At 42.4% G+C, this 22,757-nt stretch overlaps 1 protein-coding gene across 3 annotated transcripts in view; it reads right to left on the reverse strand.

Moving 5' to 3' along the window:
- The window catches only part of trdmt1 (tRNA aspartic acid methyltransferase 1), a 107,252-nt gene that overhangs the window by 52,259 nt on the left and 32,236 nt on the right, over positions 1-22,757 (reverse strand). For 2 of the 3 annotated variants that reach the window (XM_073054588.1, XM_073054587.1), the window contains exon 2: positions 9,167-9,276. In XM_073054588.1, coding sequence (XP_072910689.1) covers positions 9,167-9,276 — 110 coding nt within the window. Of the gene's footprint in view, positions 1-3,434; positions 3,526-9,166; positions 9,277-22,757 lie in introns of those variants that run through there. The other variant, XM_073054589.1, reaches the window with a different exon arrangement.

Consider the following 22,757-nt stretch of genomic DNA (forward strand, 5'->3'; position numbering starts at 1 on the left):
TGGAAGTATACAATAGTTCATTAATTGGGCTGGCACAATGAGGTCCAAATGAGCTCCTTCTGTGCTGTAATCTTTCTGTTATTTTGTAATTAGCATGACTGAAGGTAGATAAGTTGCCCAGTCAGGAAAGAATGCTTCATAAGTTGACAGATCAATACATCTCAAAAATTAATAATAATGTTTCAATCCTCATGAAAAGTTGGCATAATGCTAGAGCATTGTAGGATTGCTGATGTAAAACCAACTTACAATAAAGGGAAGAAATAAACCAAGTAAGTCATCTTAAACCAATATCAGGTAAAAATTAACTCATCTGTAAAGATATAAGGAATTCAGGCATGAAGTTAGATAGATAGATAGATAGATAGATACTTTATTCATCCCCATGGGGAAATTCAACTTTTTTCCAATGTCCCATACACTTGTTGTAGCAAAACTAATTACATACAATACTTAACTCAGTAAAAAAAAATATGATATGCATCTAAATCACCATCTCAAAAAGCATTAATAATAGCTTTAAAAAGTTCTTAAGTCCTGGCGGTAGAATTGTAAGTTGTTTAAGTTTACTCAGTCTGACAACTAATGTCTAAGTATTTCCAGGAAATTTTGGTTTATTTCATATTGCAGTATGTTACTGCTCAACACCTTCCATGTTTTTCCTATTTGTTCTTATTTGATTGTTCCAAACAAAATTCCATGGTCACAAGTGCACTGTGGAGGCCAAAGGCAGATGAAGATTAAATATTTACCAGGGGACATAGAAAGGGGTAAGTAAACAACACAACTGACATTATTTAAAAACTGTTCGCTTAGAGGACAGTGTAGTGTCTAATGGCTAAACAAGTATACAGTGGCATGCAAAAGTTTGGGCACCCCTGGTCAAAATTTCTGTTACTGTGAATAGCTAAGCAAGTAAAAGATGAACTGATCTCCAAAAGTCATAAAGTTAAAGATTAGAAATTCTTTTCAACATTTTAAACAAGATTAGTGTATTATTTTTGTTTGTACAATTTTAGAGTGGAAAAAAAAGGAAAGGAGCAGCATGCAAATGTTTGAGCACCCCGAGAGATTTGAGCAGTCAGGTAACTTTTACCAAGGTCTCAGACTTTTATTAGCTTGTTAGGGCTATGGCTTGTTCACAGTCATCGTTAGGAAAGGCCAGGTGATGCAAATTTCAAAGCTTTATAAAGACCCTGACTCCTCAAACCTTCTCCCAACAATCAACAGCCATGGCTCCTCTAAGCAGCTGTCTAGCATTCTGAATATTGAAATAAATGCTGCCCACAAAGCAGGAGAAGGCATAAGAAGATAGCAAAGCGTTTCAGGTAGCCATTTCCTCAGTTCATAATGTAATTAAGAAATAGTAGTTAGCAGCAATGGTGGAGGACAAGTTGACATTTGGAAGTCCAAGAAAACTTTCCGAGAGAACTGCTTGTAGGATTGCTAGAAAGGCAAATCAAAGCCCCCGTTTGACTGCAAAAGACCCTCAGGAAGATTTAGCAGACTCTGTAGTGGTGCACTCTTCTACTGTGCAGTGACACTTGCTGACCTTCATGGAAGAGTCATCAGAAGAAAACCTTTCCTGTTCCCACACCACAAAATTCTGCATCAGAAGTTTGCAAAAGAACATCTAAACAAGCCTGTTGCATTTTGGAAACAAGTCCTGTGGACCGATGAAGTTAAAATAGAACTTTTTGGCAGCAATGAGCAAAGGTATGTTTGAAGAAAAAAGGGTGCAGAATTTCATGAAAAGAACACCTCTCTAACTGTTAAGCACAGAGGGGGGTGGATCACCATGCTTTGGGCTTGTATTGCAGCCAGTGGCACGAGGAACATTTCACTGGTAGAGGGAAGAAGGAATTCAATTAAATACCAGCAAACACCAGAAGCAAATATAGAAACAGAAAAACTTGCAACACAATACAGGCCCTTCAGCCCACAAAGTTGTGGCAAACATGTCCCTACCTTAGAAATTACTAGGGTTACCTATAGCTTTCTATTTTACTAAGCTCCATGTACCAATCCAGAAGTGTCTTAAAAGATCCTATTGGATCCACCTCCACCATTGTTGCTGGCAGCCCATTCCACGCACTCACCACCATTTGAGTAAAAAACTTACCCCTAACATCTCCTCTGTACCTACTCCTCAGCACCTTAAACCTGTGCCCTCTCGTGGCAACCATTTCAGCCCTGGGAAAAAAGCCTCTGACTAGCCACACGATCTATGCCTCTCATCATCTTATACACCTCTATCAGGTCACCTCTCATCCTCTGTCACTTCAAGGAAAAAAGGCCAAGTTCACTCAACCTATTTTCATAAGGCATGCTCCCCATCCAGGCAACATCCTTGTAAATCTCCTCTGCACCCTTTCTATGGCTTCCACATCCTTCCTGTAGTGAGACAACCAGAACTGAGCACAGTACTCCAGGTGGGGTCTGACCAGGATCCTATATAGCTGCAGCATTACCTCTAGGCTCCTAAATTCAATTCCACGATCGATGAAGGGCAATACACGGTGCGCCTTCTTAACCACAGAGTCAACCTGAGCAGCTGCTTTGAGCATCCTATGGACATGGACCCCAAGATCCCTCTGATCCTCCACACTACCAAGAGTCTTACCATCAATACTATATTCTGCCATCATATTTGACCTACCAAAATGAACCACTTCACACTTATCTGGGTTGAACTCCATATGCCACTTCTTCGCCCAAATTTGCATCCTATCAATGTCCCGCTGTAACCTCTGACAGTCCTCCACCCTATCCACAACACCTCCAACCTTTGTGTCATCAGCAAACGTACTAACCCATCCCTCCACTTCCTCATCCAGGTCACTTATAAAAATCACGAAGAATAAGAGTCCCAGAACAGATCCCTGCGGCACAACTCTGGTCACCACTCTCTGTGCAGAATATGACCCATCTACAACCACTCTTTGCTTTCTATGGGCAAGCCAGTTCTGCATCCACAAAGCAATGTCCCTTTGGATCCCATGCCTCCTTACTTTCTCAATAAGCCTTGCATGGGGTACCTTATCAAACGCCTTGCTGAAATCCATATACACTACATCTACTGCTCTTCCTTCATCAATGTGTTTAGTCACATCCTCAAAAACTTCAATCAGGCTTGTAAGGCAAGACCTGCCCTTGACAAAGCCATGCTGCCTACTCCAATATCATATTATACCTCTCCAAATAAATCCTGCCCCTCAGAATCTTCTCCATCAACTTACCAACCCACTGAGGTAAGACTCACTGGTCTATAATTTCCTGGGCTATCACTACTCCTTTCCTTGAATGAAGGAACAACATCCGCAACATTCTAATCCTTCGGAACCTCTCCCATCCCCATTGATGATGCAAAGATCATCATCAGTGACTCAGCAATCTCCTCCCTCGCCTCCCACAGTAATCTGGGGTACACCTACCCGGTTCTGGTGACTTATCCAACTTGATGCTTTCCGAAAGCTCCAGCACATCCTCTGTTTTAATATCTACAGGCTCAAGCTTTTCAGTCTGCTGGAAGTCATCACTACAATCACTAAGATGCTTTTCCATAGTGAATACTGGTAAAATATTCATTAAGTACCTCTGCTATTTCAATAGACAATAGGCAATAGGTGCAGAAGTAGACCATTTGGCCCTTCGAGCCTGCACCGCCATTTTGAGATCATGGCTGATCATCTACTATCAATACCCGGTTCCTGCCTTGTCCCCATATCCCTTGATTCCCCTATCCATAAGATACCAATCTAGCTTCTTCTTGAAAGCATCCAGAGAATTGGCCTCCACTGCCTTCCGAGGCAGTGCATTCCAGACCCCCACAACTCTCTGGGAGAAGAAGTTTTTCCTTAACTCTGTCCTAAATGACCTACCGCTTATTCTCAAACCATGCTCTCTGGTACTGGACTCTCCCAGCATCTGGAACATATTTCCTGCCTCTATCTTGTCCAACCCCTTAATAATCTTATATGTTGCAATCAGATCCCCTCTCAATCTCCTTAATTCCAGTGTGTACAAGCCCAGTCTCTCTTACCTCTCTGCGTAAGACAGTCCAGACATCCCAGGAATTAACCTTGTGAATCTACGCTGCACTTTGCCTACAGCCAGGATGTCCTTCCTTAACCCTGGAGACCAAAACTGTACACAATACTCCAGGTGTGGTTTCACCAGGGCCCTGTACAAATGCAAAAGAATATCCTTGCTCTTGTACTCAATTCCCTTTGTAATAAAGGCCAACATTCCATTAGCCTTCTTCACTGCCTGCTGCACTTGCTCATTCACCTTCAGTGACTTATGAACAAGGACTCCTAGATCTCTTTGTATTTCTCCCTTACCTAACTTTACACCGTTCAGATAATAATCTGCCTTCCTGTTCTTACTCCCAAAGTGGATAACCTCACACTTATTCACATTAAACGTCATCTGCCAAGTATTTGCCCACTCACCCAGCCTATCCAAGTCACCCTGAATTCTCCTAACATCCTCATCACATGTCACACTGCCACCCAGCTTAGTATCATCAGCAAACTTGCTGATATTATTCTCAATGCCTTCATCTAAATCGTTGACGTAAATCGTAAACAGCTGTGGTTCCAATACCGAGCCCTGTGGCACCCTGCCATTCCGAGAAACACCCATTCACCGCTACCCTTTGCTTTCTATCTGCCAACCAGTTTTCTATCCATGTCAATATCTTCCCTCCAATGCCATGAGCTCTGATTTTACCCACCAATCTCCTATGTGGGACCTTATCAAATGCCTTCTGAAAATCGAGGTACACTACATCCACTGGATCACCCTTGTCTAACTTCCTGCTAACATCCTCGAAAAACTCCAATAAATTAGTCAAGCATGATTTACCCTTGGTAAATCCATGCTGGCTCGGCCCAATCCTATCTCTGCTATCTAGATATGCCACTATTTCATCTTTAATAATGGACTCTAGCATCTTCCCCACTACTGATGTTAGGCTGACATGATAGTTCTCTGTTTTCTCCCTCCCTCCTTTCTTAAAATGTGGGATAACATTAGCCATTCTTCAATCCTCAGGAACTGATCCTGAATCTAAGGAACATTGGAAAATGAGTACCAATGCATCCGCAATTTCCATAGCCACCTCCTTTAGTACCCTAGGATGCAGACCATCTGGACCTGGGGATTTGTCAGCCTTCAGTCCCATCAGTCAACTCATCACCGTTTCCTTCCTAATGTCAATCTGTTTCATTTCCTCTGTCACCCTGTGTCCTTGGCCCATCCATACATCTGGGAGATTGCTTGTGTCTTCCTTAGTGAAGACAGATCTAAAGTACTTATTAAATTCTTCTGCCATGTCACTGTTTCCCATAACAATTTCACCCAATTCATTCTTCAAGGGCCCAACATTGTTCTTAACTATCTTCTTTCTCTTCACATACCTAAAAAAGCTTTTGCTATCCTCCTTTATATTCCTGGCTAGCTTGCGTTCGTACCTCATTTTTTCTCCCCGTATTGCCTTTTTAGTTAAGTTCTGTTGTTCCTTAAAAATTTGTTTTCATCATCCAATCATCTGTCCTCCCACTCACCTTAGCTCTGTCATACTTCCTTTTTTTTAATGCTATGCAATCTCTGACTTCCTTTGTCAACCACTGTGGCCCCTTTCCCCCCTTTGAATCCTTCCTCCTCCGGGGGGTGAACTGATTTTGCACCTTGTGCATTATTCCCAAGAATACCTGCCATTGCTGTTCCACTGTCTTTTCTGCTAGGATATCCGTCCAGTTAACTTTGGCCAGCTCCTCCCTCATGGCTCCATAGTCTCCCCTGTTCAACTGCAACATTGACACCTCCGATCTGCCCTTATCCTTCTCAAATTGCAGATAAAAACTTATCATATTATAATCACTACCTCCTAATGGCTCCTTTACTTCAAGATCGCTTATCAAATCCTGTTCATTACACAAGACTAAATCCAGAATAGCCTTGTCCCTGGTCAGCTCTCACACAAGCTGTTCCAAGAATACATCCCACAGGCACTCTACAAACTCCCTATCCTGGGGTCCAGCACCAACCTGATTCTCCCAGTTCACCTGCATGTTGAAATCCCCCATAACTACTGCAACATTACCTTTGCCACATGCCAATGTTAACTCCCTATTCAACTTGCACCCAATATCCATGCTACTGTTTGGTGGCCTGTAGACAACACCCATTAGGGTCCTTTTGCCCTTACTGTTCCTCAGTTCTATCCACACAGACTCTACTTCTCCTGATCCTATGTCCCCCCTTGCAAAGGACGGAATCTCATTCCTCACCAACATGGCCACCCCACCCCCTCTGCCCACATTTCTGTCCCTACAATAGCACGTATACCCTTGTACATTCATTTCCCAGGTCTGATCTCCCTGCAGCCATGTCTCCGGTATCCCAACAACATCATAGTTACCCATTCGCACCTGAGCTTCAAGCCCATCCGCCTTATTTCTGACACTTCATGCATTCAGATATAGAATTTTTAGCCCATTTCTCCCCTCTCTGTTTGAATTGCTGCCTATTGTGCTTAACCCAGCTCCCCGAACTCCCATCGGGCTATACGCCCCTAGAATTTTGTTGTCCTTCCTAAATTTACTTATTCTTTCTGCACATTTAACTCCATGTTCCGTCAGACCATCCCTCTGTACATGTGTCCTCCTTATCTCTTGTTCCGCCTCACCTTTCTCTACTACACACTTAATATTCCGGAACCTTGTAGTCCCCACCTGTCCTTTATTCTTCATCTCGCTATCCTCTCTCACATTCTGGATCCCTGCCCCCTGCAAATTTAGTTTAAACCTCCCCAAGAAACACTAGCAAACTTCCCTGCAAGAATGTTAGTACCGCTCCAGTTCAGGTGTAAACCGTCCCTTCGGAACAGATCCCACCTTCCCTGGAACAAAACCCAATTATCTAAAAACCTGAATCCCTCCCTCCTGCACCATCCTCTCAGCCATGTATTAATCTGTATAATCTTTCTGTTCCTTGCCTCACTTGCACGTGGCACAGGTAGCAATCCTGAGATTGTTACCTTGGAGGTCCTGCTCTTCAGCTTCGCACCTAACTCCTTGAACTCCCTACGCAGGACCCCCTCACTCATCCTACCCACGTCATTGGTCCCTACATGGACCACAACATCTAGATTCTTACCCTCCCTCTCGAGAATAACCTGCACCCGATCTGAGATGTCTCGGACCCCGGCACCAGGGAAGCAACATACCATCCGAGACTCCCGATCTTCCCCACAAAATCTCCTATTTATATCCCCTGACTATAGAATCCCCTATCACTACCGCTCTCTTCTCTTCCCTCCTCCCCTTCCTAGTCGAGAGTCCAACCTCAGTGCCAGAGACAGGACCACTGCAACTTGTTCCTGGTAGGTCATCCCCACCAACAGTATCCAAAACAGTATACTTATTGTTGATGGGAACGGCCACAGGGGTGCTCTGCTCTCTCTGTCTGCTCACCCTGCCTCTCTTGACTGTCACCCATTTGCTTACCTCCTGACTTTTCGGTGTGACTACTTCCCGATAACTCCTATCTATCTCTGCCTCTGCCTCCCAAATGATCCATAGTTCATCCAGCTCCTGCTCCAATTCCCTAACTCGGTCTGATAGGTTCCAATTTCCTCCGGTTTCATACACACTTTCCCACTGTCACACTTGATAGGTCCTATTCTTTCACATCTTATCCTCTTGTTCTTCACGTACTTGTAGAATGCCTTGGTGTTTTCCTTAATCCTGCTCACCAAGGCCTTCTCATGGCCCCTTCTGGCTCCCCTAATTTCCTTCTTAAGCTCCTTCCTATTAGCCTTATAATCTTCTCGATCTCTAACATTACCTAGCTTTCTAAACCTTTTGTAAGATTTTCTCTTCTTCTTGACTGTATTTATTACAGCCTTTGTACACCATGGATCCTGTACCTTACAATAACTTCCCTGTCTCATTGGAATGTACCTATACAGAATTCCACACAAATATCCCCAGAACATTTGCCAGATTTCTTCTGTACTTTTCCCTGAGAACGACTGTTTCCAATTTAAGCCTCCAATTTCCAGCCTGATAGCCTCATAAATCCCCTTACTCCAATTAAACACTCCAATCAATCATCACAGATTCTGTAAAAAAGCTGAAGATGAAAAGAGGATGGCTTCTACAACAGGATAATGATCCTAAACATACCTCAAAATCCACAATGGACTACCTCATGAGGTGCAAGCTGAAGGTTTTGCCACGGCTCACAGTCACCCAACCTAAACATCATCGAAAATCTGTGGATAGACCTCAAAAGAGCAGTGCATGCAAGACTGCCCAAGAATCTGACATAATTAGAAGCCTTTTGCAAAGAAGAATAGGCAAAAATCCCCCAGACAAGAATTGAAAGACTCTTAGCTGGCTACAGAAAGCATTTACAAGCTGATACTTGCCAAAGGGGGTGTTACTAAGTACTGACCAGGCAAGGTGCCCAAACTTTTGCTTCAGGCCCTTTTCCTTTTTTGTTATTTTGAAACTGTAAAAGACTGAAATAAAAAAGTAATTTTGCCTAAAATATTAAAGAAATGTGTCATCTTTAACTTTATACCTTTTGGAAATCAGGTAATCTTTTACTCGCTTAGCTATTCACAGTAACAGAAATTTTGACCAGGACTGCCCAAACTTTTGCATGCCACTGTACGTGGCTGAGGCTAGTTACAAATTGTTTGGCAACAGTCTCCTGGCCCAATTAAGCAGTATTATGTCCAAAATAAAGAAGGAGAATCCTGGTTATTTTCACAATTCACTGTTCTTTAAAAAGTTGTCCCAAATAAGCAACTACCCCAATTAAACAAAACCTTAATTAACCAGAATCCACTGCATATACATTGAGAAGCATTTTCACTGTTCACGGGAAACATAGGCCTTCTATAAGTAAATGCACTTGTTGCATATAGCACTGATCTGGCTGCTTCTGCCTGCAAACAAGCCTCAAAGACCAGTTCATTTAAAATACTATTTTCATTACTGTCATGGGATCAAACACCCACAGATGTAAAAACTGAAAAATACACACAATGTGGAAATATCAAAAACATATAAAATGAATTTTAGTTTGCAAAATAAAGCTTATAAATAGCAATTGCATTGGTATCTGAAAGCAAATGATTACAACTTACTTCAATTGTTTTGGGGTAAATGCAAGTGTTAGGAAAGTTGTGCTTATAAACTTCATTAGCAACAGTATTGATGTCAACGGCAGCAACAACTTCAGCAGAAATGCAACTTTCTATAACAAAGAAAAATATGAATTGTATAAGTTAAATTTTTAAGAAGTAACACAATTTCCAAGTCAAAAATCCACATTTGGTGGGATTTTGTTTAATTAGTATTAATTATATTTTTACTTTCATTGTCATTTTACATCATTAAATGGCATCCTGCATAAGTAAAAGATTATTTGCTAATTAAGTAATCACTGAGCATGCTACACTTTGTAAAAATATATACAGTGTGAATTCTAGCTCCCCTCTGATAGTTCTTAGAATATTACCATTTCTTGCTAGATTTTAGTATCAATACAAACAAGGCCATTTGCAGTGGAACAGTCAAATATAAAAGTGAGCCTGCTACACATAGAACTTTAAACACAGTCAAAAAAAAGGAAGTATCCTTCTCAGCTGTGCCAGAAATGGCCAGCTCTGATGCAAGATGACAGACCTGTAACATTAACATAGTTTCTCTCTAGAGATGTTGACTTGACAGCATGGCTTTTTCTGCCATTCGCTTTCAGTTTAAGATTGAGCACATGCAGTTTTATGTATCTCATATTCCATATTTTTCTTCTCTCCTTCCACTAGCTCATTTATTTCTCACAAGTTACACTTCCTCCAGAGAGAGTGTGTCAGCTATTTTCTTTTGGTCTCCATCATATCACAGAACACATGTTCTCACCACCCATCCTTCATATATGCAACTTATAACATAAACATGAGAAGTTCTGCAGATGTTGGAAATTCAGAGCAATACACACAAAATGCAGAAGCAACTCGGCAGGTCAGGAAATGAATAAAATATCAATGTTTCAGGCTGGGATGTTTCCTCAGGGCTGGAAAGGAAGGGGAAAGATGCCAGAATAAAAAGGTGGGAGGGTTTTGGGTGAGTGCATGTTTGAAGACTTGGAAGGCAACAGAGATCACAGAAGTGGAACAGTGAGAAAGAGTCTCACTAAACTCTCTTGAAGAGAGGATTTAAACTTCTTCAGGGTGGGCGTCCCTTGAACAGAATTTCTCGTGTTTATGATTTGCTGCTCCACTACGAAGTTTCCTAGACTCGCTACCACAGCCAGGTATTCTTCTTGGGAATTTGTCCCTTTAGCTTTCCTACTCACCTGGCTTCACCTATCACCTTCTAGTGATCTTCCTTCTTCTCCGCCACCGTTTTATTCTGGCATCTCCCCCTTCCTTTCCAATTTATAATATTTTTCTAACTTTCCATAGCTATTCTGAAGGATAGTTGATCCAAAACATTGACTACATTTCATGTTCCATTTAATGCAAATAGGCCTACAGTGCATTTCTTGCATTCTCTGTTATCATCCAAAAATAAAATGGGACAGTATGATCCCAATTTTCAAATCACCTTTCTAATCCTTATTGATACGGCTTTGGCTCAACACGCTTAATGGTAACTGGTCAAGGCGAGGTAATTTTACCTGTATTAATTGTAGAGAAGAATTAAGTGTGTGAGACCGATGTTCTGTGCTTGGTGTCAGGATGTATGTAGGAAGTCCTGGAAACTCCCAGCCTCCTGGAAGGCCATATCTGCACCTGGTGTGTCAAGCTGCAGCTCCTAAGGGACCGCGTTAGGGAACTGGTGTTGCAGCTCGATGACCTTCGTCTGGTCAGGGAGAGTGAGGTGGTGACAGAAAGGAGTTATAGGCAGGTGGTCACATCAGGGCCAAGGGAGACACAGAAGTGAGTAACAGTGAGGAGAGGGAAGGGGAAGAGTCAGGTACTAGAGAGTGTCCCTGTGGCTGTCCCCCTTAACAATAAGTATTCCTATTTGAGTACTGTGGGGGGGGGGGGGGGGGGAGGACAGCTGTCCTAGGCACAGAGTCTGGCCCTATGGCTCAGAAGGGTTGAGAAAGGAAGAGGAAGACAGTATTGATAGGAGACTCTATAGTTAGGGGGTCAAACAGGTGATTCTGTGGACACAGGAAAGAAACTCAGATGGTAGTTTGCCTCTCAGGTGCCAGGGTCCAGGATGTTTCAGATCGCGTCCATGATATCCTGCTGTGGGACGGAGAACAGTCAGAGGTCGTGGTAAATATTGGTACCAATGACATAGATAGGAAAAGGGAAGAGGTCCTGAAAACAGACTACAGGGAGTTAGGAAGTTGAGAAGCAGGACCGCAAAGGTAGTAATCTCGGGATCACTGCCTGTGCCACGTGAGTGAGAATAGGAATAGAATGAGGTGGAGGATGAGATATTGGAGCAGGGGACAGGGATTCAGATTTCTGGATCATTGGGACCTCTTTTGGGGCAGGTGTGATCTGTACAAAAAGGATGGGTTGCACTTAAATCCCAGGGGGACCACTATTCTGGCGGGGAGGTTTGCTAAGGCTACTGGGGAGAGTTTAAACTAGAATTGCTGGGGGGTGGGAACCAAACTGAAAAGACTGTGGAAGAGGCGGTTGGCTCACAAATAGAGAAAACTTGGAGACAGTGTGTGAGGGAGGATAGGCAGGTGATAAAGAAAGGACCTGCTCAGACTGATGGTTTGAGATGTGTCTATTTTAATGCAAGGAGTATTGTGAACAAAGCGGATGAGCTTAGAGCGTGGATCAGTACTTGGAGCTATGATGTGGTGGCCATTACAGAGACTTGGATGACTCAGGGACAGGAATAGTTACTTCATGTGCCGGGTTTTAGATGCTTCAGAAAGGACAGGGAGGGAGGTAAAAGAGGTGGGGTGTGGCACTGTTGATCAGAGATAGTGTCACGGCTGCAGAAAAAGTGGACATCATGGAGGGATTGTCTATGGAGTCTCGGTGGGTGGATGCCAGGAACAGGAAGGGGTCAATAACTCTACTGGGAGTTTTTTATAAGCTGCCCAATAGTAACAGGGATATCGAGGAGCAGATAGGGAAACAGATCCTGGAAAGGTGTAATAACAGAGTTGTCATGGTGGGAGATTTTAATTTCCCAAATATCGATTGGCATCTCTCTAGAGCAAGGGGTTTAGATGGGGTGGGGTTTGTTAGGTGTGTTCAGGAAGGTTTCTTGACACAATATGTAGACAAGCCTACAAGAGGAGAGACTGTACTTGATTTGATATTTGGAAATGAACCTGGTTAGTTGTCAGATCTCTCAGTGAGAGAGCATTTTGGAGACAGTGATCATAATTCTATCTCCCTTACAATAGCATTGGCAGGAGATAGGAACAGACAAGTTAGAAAAGCATTTAATTGGAGTAAGGGGTGTGGTGATAACACGTCACATGTAAAAACGTAATTGGATGGAGCTACGAGCATGCGCAGAACTGACAAAATGATCTAGAAACTGTATGTTAAAGACGTGCTTGCTGTTTGCTGTTGTAAATAAACGTTCTAGTTATAATTCTTCCAGAATATGGTTTGTTCTTAGTAACCCATGGTACGTGTAAAGAACACAACATGGTGTCAGAAGTTAGTCTGGAAGAATAATTCATTTCGTGAACACGGAAGAAGCAAAGATAATCCAAAAAAAAAAGCGCGAACTTTTTTGTTATTTGCTAACAGCTTAAAGAATGGAAGTTTTGCAACCCCCATCGATGCTTCAGCTGACTGGAAATGTAGCTGAAAACTGGAAAAGATTTAAACAACGTTTTGAAATTTATTTATCGGCGATCGGAGCAGATAATAAAACGGAGAAAACGAAAGCTGCAATTCTACTCTACATGATTGGGGACAACACATTTTAAGTATATTACCATTTTACTTTTGAGAATGGAGATAATTTGAATCTAAAAGCAATAATCGACAAGTTTGAAGCATATTGTATACTGAAGTGCAATGTGACGTATGAACGGTACAAATTCTTTACATACAAGCAGAAAGCTGGCCAAACGCTGGATCAATTTGTTATGGAATTGAGAAATCACAGTAAAACATGCGAGGTTGCAGAGCTGACGGACTCTCTCATTATACAGAATTGTTTGCGGCATTCTGGATAATGCTCTGAGAGAAAGACTCTTAAGAGAACCAGATATAAATTTGGAAAAAGCTTTGATTCTCCTCAAAGCTTCGGGGATTGTGATGTCGCAGGCTAAAGAGCTGCGTAGATGCTGTGGAAAAGCACGAACATGTTAGAAAAAATAATAAAACGGCAACGAAACTGACAGAGAGCAAGACGTCATCTGAAAGAAAAAAACTTTGTGTCGCTGTGGGCGGCAACATCAGCCAAATAAAGTGTCCGGGAAATGGTAAATGTGCAACAACTTCGGTAAGATTAATCATTTTTCACGCTGTTGAAGAAGTAGAAACAATATAAAACAAGTAAATGCAGTGCTTGAAAATGAATGTGAGGAGTTTAATATCGACATGCTTTGTGCAAATAAACCAAGTAACAATGACTGGACTATGCCATTGCAAGTGAACCAAAATATTATTCTGTTTAAATTGGATACTGAAGCATAAGTAAATGTTCCTGCAGAATCTGAGTTCAATGCATTAAAACCAAGACCAAAGTTAGATCAGTCAAATATAAAAGTGACTGGGTATTTAGATGCAGACATTCCAGTTAAAGGAACATGTGTGGCAAAGTATCGCACAAAAATATGGTGCACACGTTTTCATTTGTGGTCGTGCCTAAGAATGTACAGTCAATATTGGGTTTATCTGCCTGTGAGACTGAATTTGGTGAAAAGAGTCTTAGCCCTGGATAGTGACATTGAGTCAGAATACAGTGACTTGATGAAAGAATATGAGGACTTGTTCAAAGGGCTTGGTTGTCTTCCAGGAGAGCACACGATTAAAATTGACAACACAGTGCCACCCAAGGTACATCCATGTAGAAAAGGACCTTTTGCATTACGTGATCAACTGAAAACAGAGCTTGACAGAATGGAATGGTTAAGAGTCATACAAAAAATTTATGAACCAACTGAATGGGTCAATTCGCTTGTTATTGTTGGTAAGAAAAATGAAAACTGAGGATTTGCTTAGGTCCAAAAACCTTGAATCGAGCCATTGAAAGAGAGCATTTCAAATTGCCTAGTCGTGAAGAAATTATGTCACAATTTGCTAATGCAAAGTACTTCAGTAAATTAGATGCATCCTTTGGATTCTGGCAACTTAAACTAGATGAACTGAGTTCAAAGTTGTGTACCTTTAACACTCCTTTTGCCAGATACTGTTTTCTTAGGCTTCCATTTGGAATTGCATCAGCTCCTGAAGTATACCATAGAACTATTGACATGCTATATGAGCACACTGAGGGTGTAGATACTTCCATGGACGATATTATTGTTGTTTGGGGATCATCTAAACAAGAGCATGACGCCAAACTTAGACAAGTCTTTGAAGCAACACGCAAGGCAAACCTAAAGTTGAATAAAGACAAATGTCAGCTAGGAGTGACTGAACTTACCTTTGTGGGTGATATCATCAGCAAAGAGGGTGTGCGTCCTGATCCACTGAAGGTTTCTGCTATTGAGAACCTATCAAGATCGCAATGTAAAGAGGATGTTCAAAGGTTTATGGGAATGGTCAACTACATGGGAAAATTCATACCCAATCTTTTGAAACAGCTTGCTCCATTGAGGCAGCTAACAGAAAAGAAAAACAAATGCAGCTGGAATCATGAACAGAAGGCATGGCAAAATCTCAAGAAAGTGCTCACCAAAGAACCTGTGTTGAAATTCTATGATGCTGAGAGACCCGTCAAAATCTCATGTGATGCATTTCAAGCAGGCTTAGGGGCAATATAACTCCAAAAACATGATCAGGAATGGCAACCGGTGGCATATGCATCTCATGCATTATCCAATCCAGAAACAAGGTAGGCCAAATTGAAAAATAATTGCTCAGTATTCTGTTTGCTTGTGAGAGATTTCATCAGTTCATGTCAGGGCAATCTATTGATGTTGAAACCGACAATAAGCCTTTGATTGCATTGTTAATTTGACTTTAACAAAGCTTTAAGTGACTGTCCTTTGTGAATTCAGCAAATGATGATCAAATTGCAAAGATATGCATTGAATGTGTCATACACACCTGGAAAACTCATGTACATGGCTGACACACTTTCCAGAGCTGTGGATCCAACAACAAAAGACAGTCACAGGAACATTACTGATGCTCAGGTATTTATTGTACCTGTTGCTCCCAAAAAGTTGGAACTGCTGTGTCTTAAGACAGAGAAGGACAAAATTCTCAGTCAGGTAATACAAGTGGTGATGGATGGATGGCCAGATAATAGGCATGACTGTACCTCAGAAGTACAAGAATATTGTAACCACAGATCAGAACTTTCTGTTGTGGATGAGATATTGTACAAAGGTAGCAGAATTGCAATTCCTAAAAGTCTCCTTAAAGAAATGCTAGGGAAAATTCATGAAGGCCATCTAGGTATTGAGAAGTGTAAGAGAAGGGCGCGGGAAGTGATGTTTTGGCCCAGGATGAATCAAGAAATTGCAGAATTGGTGTCATCTTGTCGAATATGCTTTAAATACCAACCTACCAACCCTAAGGAGCCACTGCATCCACATCCTGGTCCTCAGTGACCTTATTAGAAGGTAGGCGTTGATCTGTTTGTAACAGATTACTACTCCCTGTATCCTTAAGTGTGTGGTTTGGGCAGAACAACAACAGAGAATATAATTACATGCATGAAATCAGATTTTTCCAGACATGGTGTACCTGATGAAGTTTTCACAGACAATGGTCCACAATTCAATGGTGAACGCAAGAGACATTTTGATCAGGAATGGGGCTTTGTTCATACAACATCTACTCCATTTTTCCCTCAGTCCAATGGATTAGTTGAGAAGTCAGTAGGAATTATCAAGAAACTGATGCACAAAGCAAAAGATAGTGGAGGTTATTTTTATGAAGTTTTGTTAGCTTACTGTAGTTCTCCACTTGAATGTGGATTTTCACCTGCTCAGCTCTTGATGGGACACCGTTTAAGATCTAATCTGCCAATAAATGAGAGCCTTCTGAGAACAGAAGAAGGTGAACAAGTGAAAAGATGGAAGATGAACACAAAGCAGAAAACAAACTTTGACAGACATTCTTGTCCAATACCTGAACTGCACCAAGGAGATGAAGTGAGGATACAAGACATGGACACATAAAGATATAGTACTTGAAGAAGTACAACCCAGATCATACATGGTCCAAACAGAAGAAGGAGCAGTGTTAAGAAGAAATCGCAAAGACCTCAAGAAAGAGCCAACTTCAGATTTCCATTAACTGATGCAGACCAGACAAAACATGAAAATAACAACGGAACACAAGAACTGTGTGAACCACTCAGAAGGTCTACTCATGTTCGTAAACTCCCAGAGAGACTGATAGAGACTTGTTAAATTATGCATTTGTTTTGATTGATCTTGCTAATTGTTTTTCTTTTTAAAGAAAAAGAAGATGTGGTGATATCACATGTCACGTGTAAGAATGTGATCGAACGGAGCTATGAGCATGCACAGAACTGACAGAATGATCTAGAAACTGTGTGTTAAAAATGTGCTTGCTGTTGTAAATAAACATTCTAGTTTTAAATCTTCTAGAATATGGTTTGTTCTTAGTAACCCACAGAACATGTAAAGAACAAGGGGAATTATAAGGCTATCAGGCAGGAACTTGGAAGCTTAAATTGGGAACAGATGTTCTCAGGGAAAGGTATGGAAGAAATGTGGCAAATGTTCATGGGATATTTCTGTGGAGTTCTGCATAGTTACGTTCCAATGTGACAGGGAAGGTATGGTAGGTTAGAGGAACTGTGCTGTACAAAGGCTGTAGTAAATATAGTCAAGAAGAAAGGAAAAGCTTACAAAAGGTTCAGAGAGCTAGGTAATGTTAGAGATCTAGAAGATTATAAGGCTAACAGGAAGGAGCTTAAGAAGGAAATTAGGAGAGCCAGAAGGGGCCATGAGAAGGCCTTGGCGGGCCGGATTAAGGAAAACCCCAAGGTATTCTACAAGTATGTGAAGAGCAAGAGGGTGAGACGTGAAAGAATAGGACCTATCAAGTGTGACAGTGGGAAAGTGTGTATGGAACCAGAGGAAATAGCAGAGGTAATTAATGAATACTTTACTTCGGTTTTCACTATGGAAAAGGATCTTGGTGATTGTAGTGATGACTTGCAGCAGACTGACAAGCTTGAGCATGTAGATATTCAGAAAGAGGATGTGCTGGAGCTTTTGGAAAGCATCAAGTTGGATAAGTCGCTGGGACCAGATGAGATATACTCCAGTCTACTGAAGGAGGCAAGTGAGGGGATCGCTGAGCCTCTAGTGATGATCTTTGTATGATTAATAGGGACAGGAGAATTTCTGGAGGATTGGAGGGTTGCAGATGTTGTTCCCTTATTCAAGAAAGGCAGTAGACATAGTCCAGGAAATTATAGTCTTACTTCAGTGGTTGGTAAGCTGACGGAGATCCTGAGAGGCAGGATTTATGAACATTTGGAGAGGTACAATATGATTAGGAATAGTCAGCATGGCTTTGCCAAGGGCAGATCATGCCTTACGAGCCTGATTGAATTTTTTGAGGAGGTGACTAAAAACATTGATGAAGGAAGAGCAGTAGATGTAGTGTATATGGATTTCAGCAAGGCATTTGATAAGGTAGCCCATTGCAAGGGTTATTGAGAAAGTAAGGAGGCATGGGATCCAAGGGGACATTGCTTGTCCAAGGAGACAAGGGAAGGTGGGATCTGTTCCGACAGGACGGTTTACACCTGAACTGGAGCGGTACTAACATTCTTGCAGGAAAGTTCGCTAGTGCTTCTCGGGGGGGGGGGGGGTTAAACTAAATTTGCAGGGGGCAGGGATCCAGAATGCGAGAGAGGATAGCGAGATGAAGAATAAAGGACAGGTGGCGACTAAACTGTTCTGGAATATTAAGTGTGTTGTAGAGAAAGGTGAAGCGGAACAAGTGATAAGGAGGACACATGTACAGAGGGATGGTCTGATGGAACTTGGAGTTAAATGTGCAGAAAGAATAAGTAAATTTAGGAAGGACAACAAAATTCAAGGGGCGTATAGCCCGATGGGAGTTCGGGGAGCTGGGTTAAGCACAATAGGCAGCGATTTAAACAGAGAGAGGAGAAATGGGCTAAAAATTCTATATCTGAATACATGAAGTGTCAGAAATAAGGCGGATGAGCTTGAAGCTCAGGTGCGAATGGGTAACTATGATGTTGTTGGGATAACGAAGACATGGCTGCAGGGAGATCAGACCTGGGAAATGAATGTACAAGGGTATACGTGCTATTGTAGGGACAGAAATGTGGGCAGAGGGGGTGGGGTGGCCATGTTGGTGAGGAATGAGATTCCGTCCTTTGCAAGGGGGGACATAGGATCAGGAGAAGTAGAGTCTGTGTGGATAGAACTGAGGAACAGTAAGGGCAAAAGGACCCTAATGGGTGTTGTCTACAGGCCACCAAACAGTAGCATGGATATTGGGTGCAAGTTGAATAGGGAGTTAACATTGGCATGTGGCAAAGGTAATGTCGCAGTAGTTACGGGGGATTTCAACATGCAGGTGAATTGGGAGAATCAGGTTGGTGCTGGACCCCAGGATAGGGAGTTTGTAGAGTGCCTACGGGATGCATTCTTGGAACAGCTTGTACAGGAGCTGACCAGGGACAAGGCTATTCTGGATTTAGTCTTGTGTAATGAACAGGATTTGATAAGCGATCTTGAAGTAAAGGAGCCATTAGGAGGTAGTGACCATAATATGATAAGTTTTTATCTGCAATTTGAGAAGGATAAGGGCAGATCGGAGATGTCAGTGTTGCAGTTGAACAGGGGAGACTATGGAGCCATGAGGGAGGAGCTGGCCAAAGTTAACTGGACGGATATCCTAGCAGAAAAGACAGTGGAACAGTAATGGCAGGTATTCTTGGGAATAATGCACAAGGTGTAAAATCAGTTCATCCCCCGGAGAAGGAAGGATTCAAAGGGGGGAAACGGGCCACAGTGGTTGACAAAAGAAGTCAGAGATTGCATAGCATTAAAAAAAAGGAAGTATGACAGAGCTAAGGTGAGTGGGAGGACAGATGGTTGGATGATAAAAACAAATTTTTAAGGAACAACAGAACTTAACTAAAAAGGCAATACGGCAAGAAAAAATGAGGTACGAATGCAAGCTAGCCAGGAATATAAAGGAGGATAGCAAAAGCTTTTTTAGGTATGTGAAGAGAAAGAAGATAGTTAAGAACAATGTAGGGCCCTTGAAGAATTAATTGGGTGAAATTGTTATGGGAAACAGAGAAATGGCAGAAGAATTTAATGAGCACTTTAGATCTGTCTTCACTAGGGGAGACACAAGCAATCTCCCAGATGTATGGATGGGCCAAGGACATAGGGTAACAGAGGAAATGAAACAGATTGACATTAGAAAGGAAATGGTGATGAGTAAACTGATGGGACTGAAGGTTGACAAATCCCCAGGTCCAGATGGTCTGCATCCTAGGGTACTAAAGGAGGTGGCTCTGGAAATTGCGGATGCATTGGTACTCATTTTCCAATGTTCCTTAGATTCAGTATCAGTTCCTGAGGATTGGAGAATGGCTAATGTTATCCCACTTTTTAAGAAAGGAGGGAGGGAGAAAACAGAGAACTATCGTCCTGTCAGCCTAACATCAGTAGTGGGGAAGATGCTAGAGTCCATTATTAAAGATGAAATAGTGGCATATCTAGATAGCAGTGACGGGATTGGGCCAAGCCAGCATGGATTTACCAAGGGCAAATCATGCTTGACTAATCTATTGGAGTTTTTCGAGGATGTAACCAGGAAGTTAGACAAGGGAGATCCAGTGGATGTAGTGTACCTTGATTTTCAGAAGGCATTTGATAAGGTCCCACATAGGAGATTGGTGGGTAAAATCAGAGCTCACGGCATTGGTGGGGGGGGGGGGGGGGGAAGATATTGACATGGATAGAAAACTGGTTGGCAGATAGAAAGCAAAGGGTAACTGTGAATGGGTGTTTCTCGGAATGGCAGGTGGTGACTAGTGGGGTGCCACAGGGCTCGGTATTGGGACCACAGCTGTTTACGATTTACATCAACGATTTAGATGAAGGCATTGAGACTAACATCAGCAAGTTTGCTGATGATACTAAGCTGGGTGGCACAGTGACATGTGATGAAGATGTTAGGAGAATTCAGGGTGACTTGGATAAGCTGAGTGAGTGGGCAGACACTTGGCAGATGACATTTAATGTGAATAAGTGTGAGGTTATCCACTTTGGGAGTAAGAACAGGAAGGCAGATTATTATCTGGACAGTGTAGAGTTAGGTAAGGGAGAAATACAAAGAGATCTTGGAGTACTTGTTCATCAGTCACTGAAGGTGAATGAGCAAGTGCAACAGGCAGTGATGAAGGCTAATGGAATGTTGGCCTTTATTACAAAGGAAATTGAGTACAAGAGCAAGGATATTCTTTTGCATTTGTACAGGGCCCTGGTGAGACCACACCTGGAGTACTGTGTACAGTTTTGGTCTCCAGGGTTAAGGAAGGACATCCTGGTTGTAGGCAAAGTGCAGCATAGATTCACGAGGTTAATTCCTGGGATGTCCGGACTGTCTTACGCAGAGAGGTTAGAGAGACTGGGCTTGTACATGCTGGAATTAAGGAGATTGAGAGGGAATCTGATTGCAACATATAAGATTATTAAGGGATTGGACAAGATAGAGGCAGGAAATATGTTCCAGATGCTGGGAGAGTCCAGTACCAGAGGGCATGGTTTGAGAATAAGGGGTAGGTCATTTAGGACAGAGTTAAGGAAAAACTTCTTCTCCCAGAGAGTTGTGGGGGTCTGGAATGCACTGCCTCGGAAGGCAGTGAAGGCCAATACTCTGGATGCTTTCAAGAAGGAGCTAGATAGGTATCTTATGGATAGGGGAATCAAGGGATATGGGGACAAGGCAGGAACCGGGTATTGATAGTAGATGATCAGCCATGATCTCGGAATGGTGGTGCAGGCTCGAAGGGCCGAATGGTTTACTTCTGCACCTATTGTCTATTGCTTTGTGGATCCAGAACTGGCTTGCCCACAGAAGCAAAAAGAGTGGTTGTAGATGGGTCATATTCTACATGGAGGTCGGTGACCAGTGGTGTGCCTCAGGGATCTGTTCTGGGATCCTTACTCTTCGTGATTTTTATAAATGACCTGGATGAGGAAATGGAGGGATGGGCTAGTAACTTTGCTGATGACACAAAGGTTGGGGGTGTTGTGGATAGTGTGGAGGGCTGTCAGTGGTTGCAGTGGGACATTGTTAGGATGCAAAACTGGGCTGAGAAGTGGCAGATGGAGTTCAACCCATAAGTGTGAAGTGGTTCATTTTGGTAGGTCAAATATGATGGCAGAATATAGTATTAATATTAAGACTCTTGGCAGTGTGGAGGATCAGAGGGATCTTGGGGTCTGAGTCCATAGGACGCTCAAAGCAGTTGCTTAGGTTGACTCTGTGGTTAAGAAGACATATGGTGTATTGGCCTTCATCAATCGTGGAATTGAATTTAGGAGCCTAGTGGTAATGCTGCAGCTATATAGGATCCTGGTCAGACCCCACTTGGAGTACTGTGCTCAGTTCTGGTCACCTCACTACAGGAAGGATGTGGAAGCCATAGAAAGGGTGAAGAGGAGATTTACAAGGATGTTGCTTAGATTTGGGAGCATGCCTTATGAAAACAGGTTGAGTGAACTGAGCCTTTTCTCCTTCGAGCGACGGAGGATGAGAGGTGATCTGATAGAGGTGTATAAGATGATGAGAGGCATTGATCGTGTGGATAGTCAGAGGCTTTTTCCCAGGACTGAAATGGCTGCCACAAGAGGGCACAGGTTTAAGGTGTTTGGGAGTAAGTACAGAGGAAATGTCAGGGGTAAGTTTTTTTTACGGAGAGAGTGGTGATTGCGTGGAATGGGCTGCCGGCAACGGTGGTGGAAGAGACACGATAGGGTCTTTTAAGAGACTTTTGGATAGGTACATAGAGCTTAGAAAAATAGAGGGCTACGGTAATTTCTAAGGTAGGGACAACTTCGGCACAACTTTGTGGGCTGAAGGGCCTATATTGTGCTGTAGGTTTTCTATGTTTCTATGTTTTCTATGCTTCTAACATTTGTCTTCTGTGCAGGCATTCTCAATTGAAAAGCTGCAGTTTACAGAATCATAGAACACTACTGCACAAAAACAAGCCCTTCAGCCCATCTAATCCATGCAAACGATTAATCTACCTAGTCCCATTGACCTGCACCCAGACCATAGCCCTCTATATCCCTCCCATTCATGTATCTCCCCAAGTTTATCTTAAATGTTTAAATCGAACCTGCATCCACCACTTCTGCTGGCAGCTCATTCCACACTCTCATCACCTTCCGAGTGAAGAACGTCTCCCTCATGTTCCCCTTAAACATTTCACCATTCATCCTTAATCCATCATCTCTAATTGTCGTTTCATCCAACCTCAATGGAAAAAAACTGCTTGCATTTACCCTATCAATACTGTTGATAATTTTGTACACCTCTATCAAATCTCCCTTCAACGTTCCATATT

The sequence above is a fragment of the Hemitrygon akajei genome, chromosome 8 (genome assembly GCF_048418815.1).
Source record: "Hemitrygon akajei chromosome 8, sHemAka1.3, whole genome shotgun sequence".
Lineage (NCBI taxonomy): Eukaryota > Metazoa > Chordata > Chondrichthyes > Myliobatiformes > Dasyatidae > Hemitrygon > Hemitrygon akajei.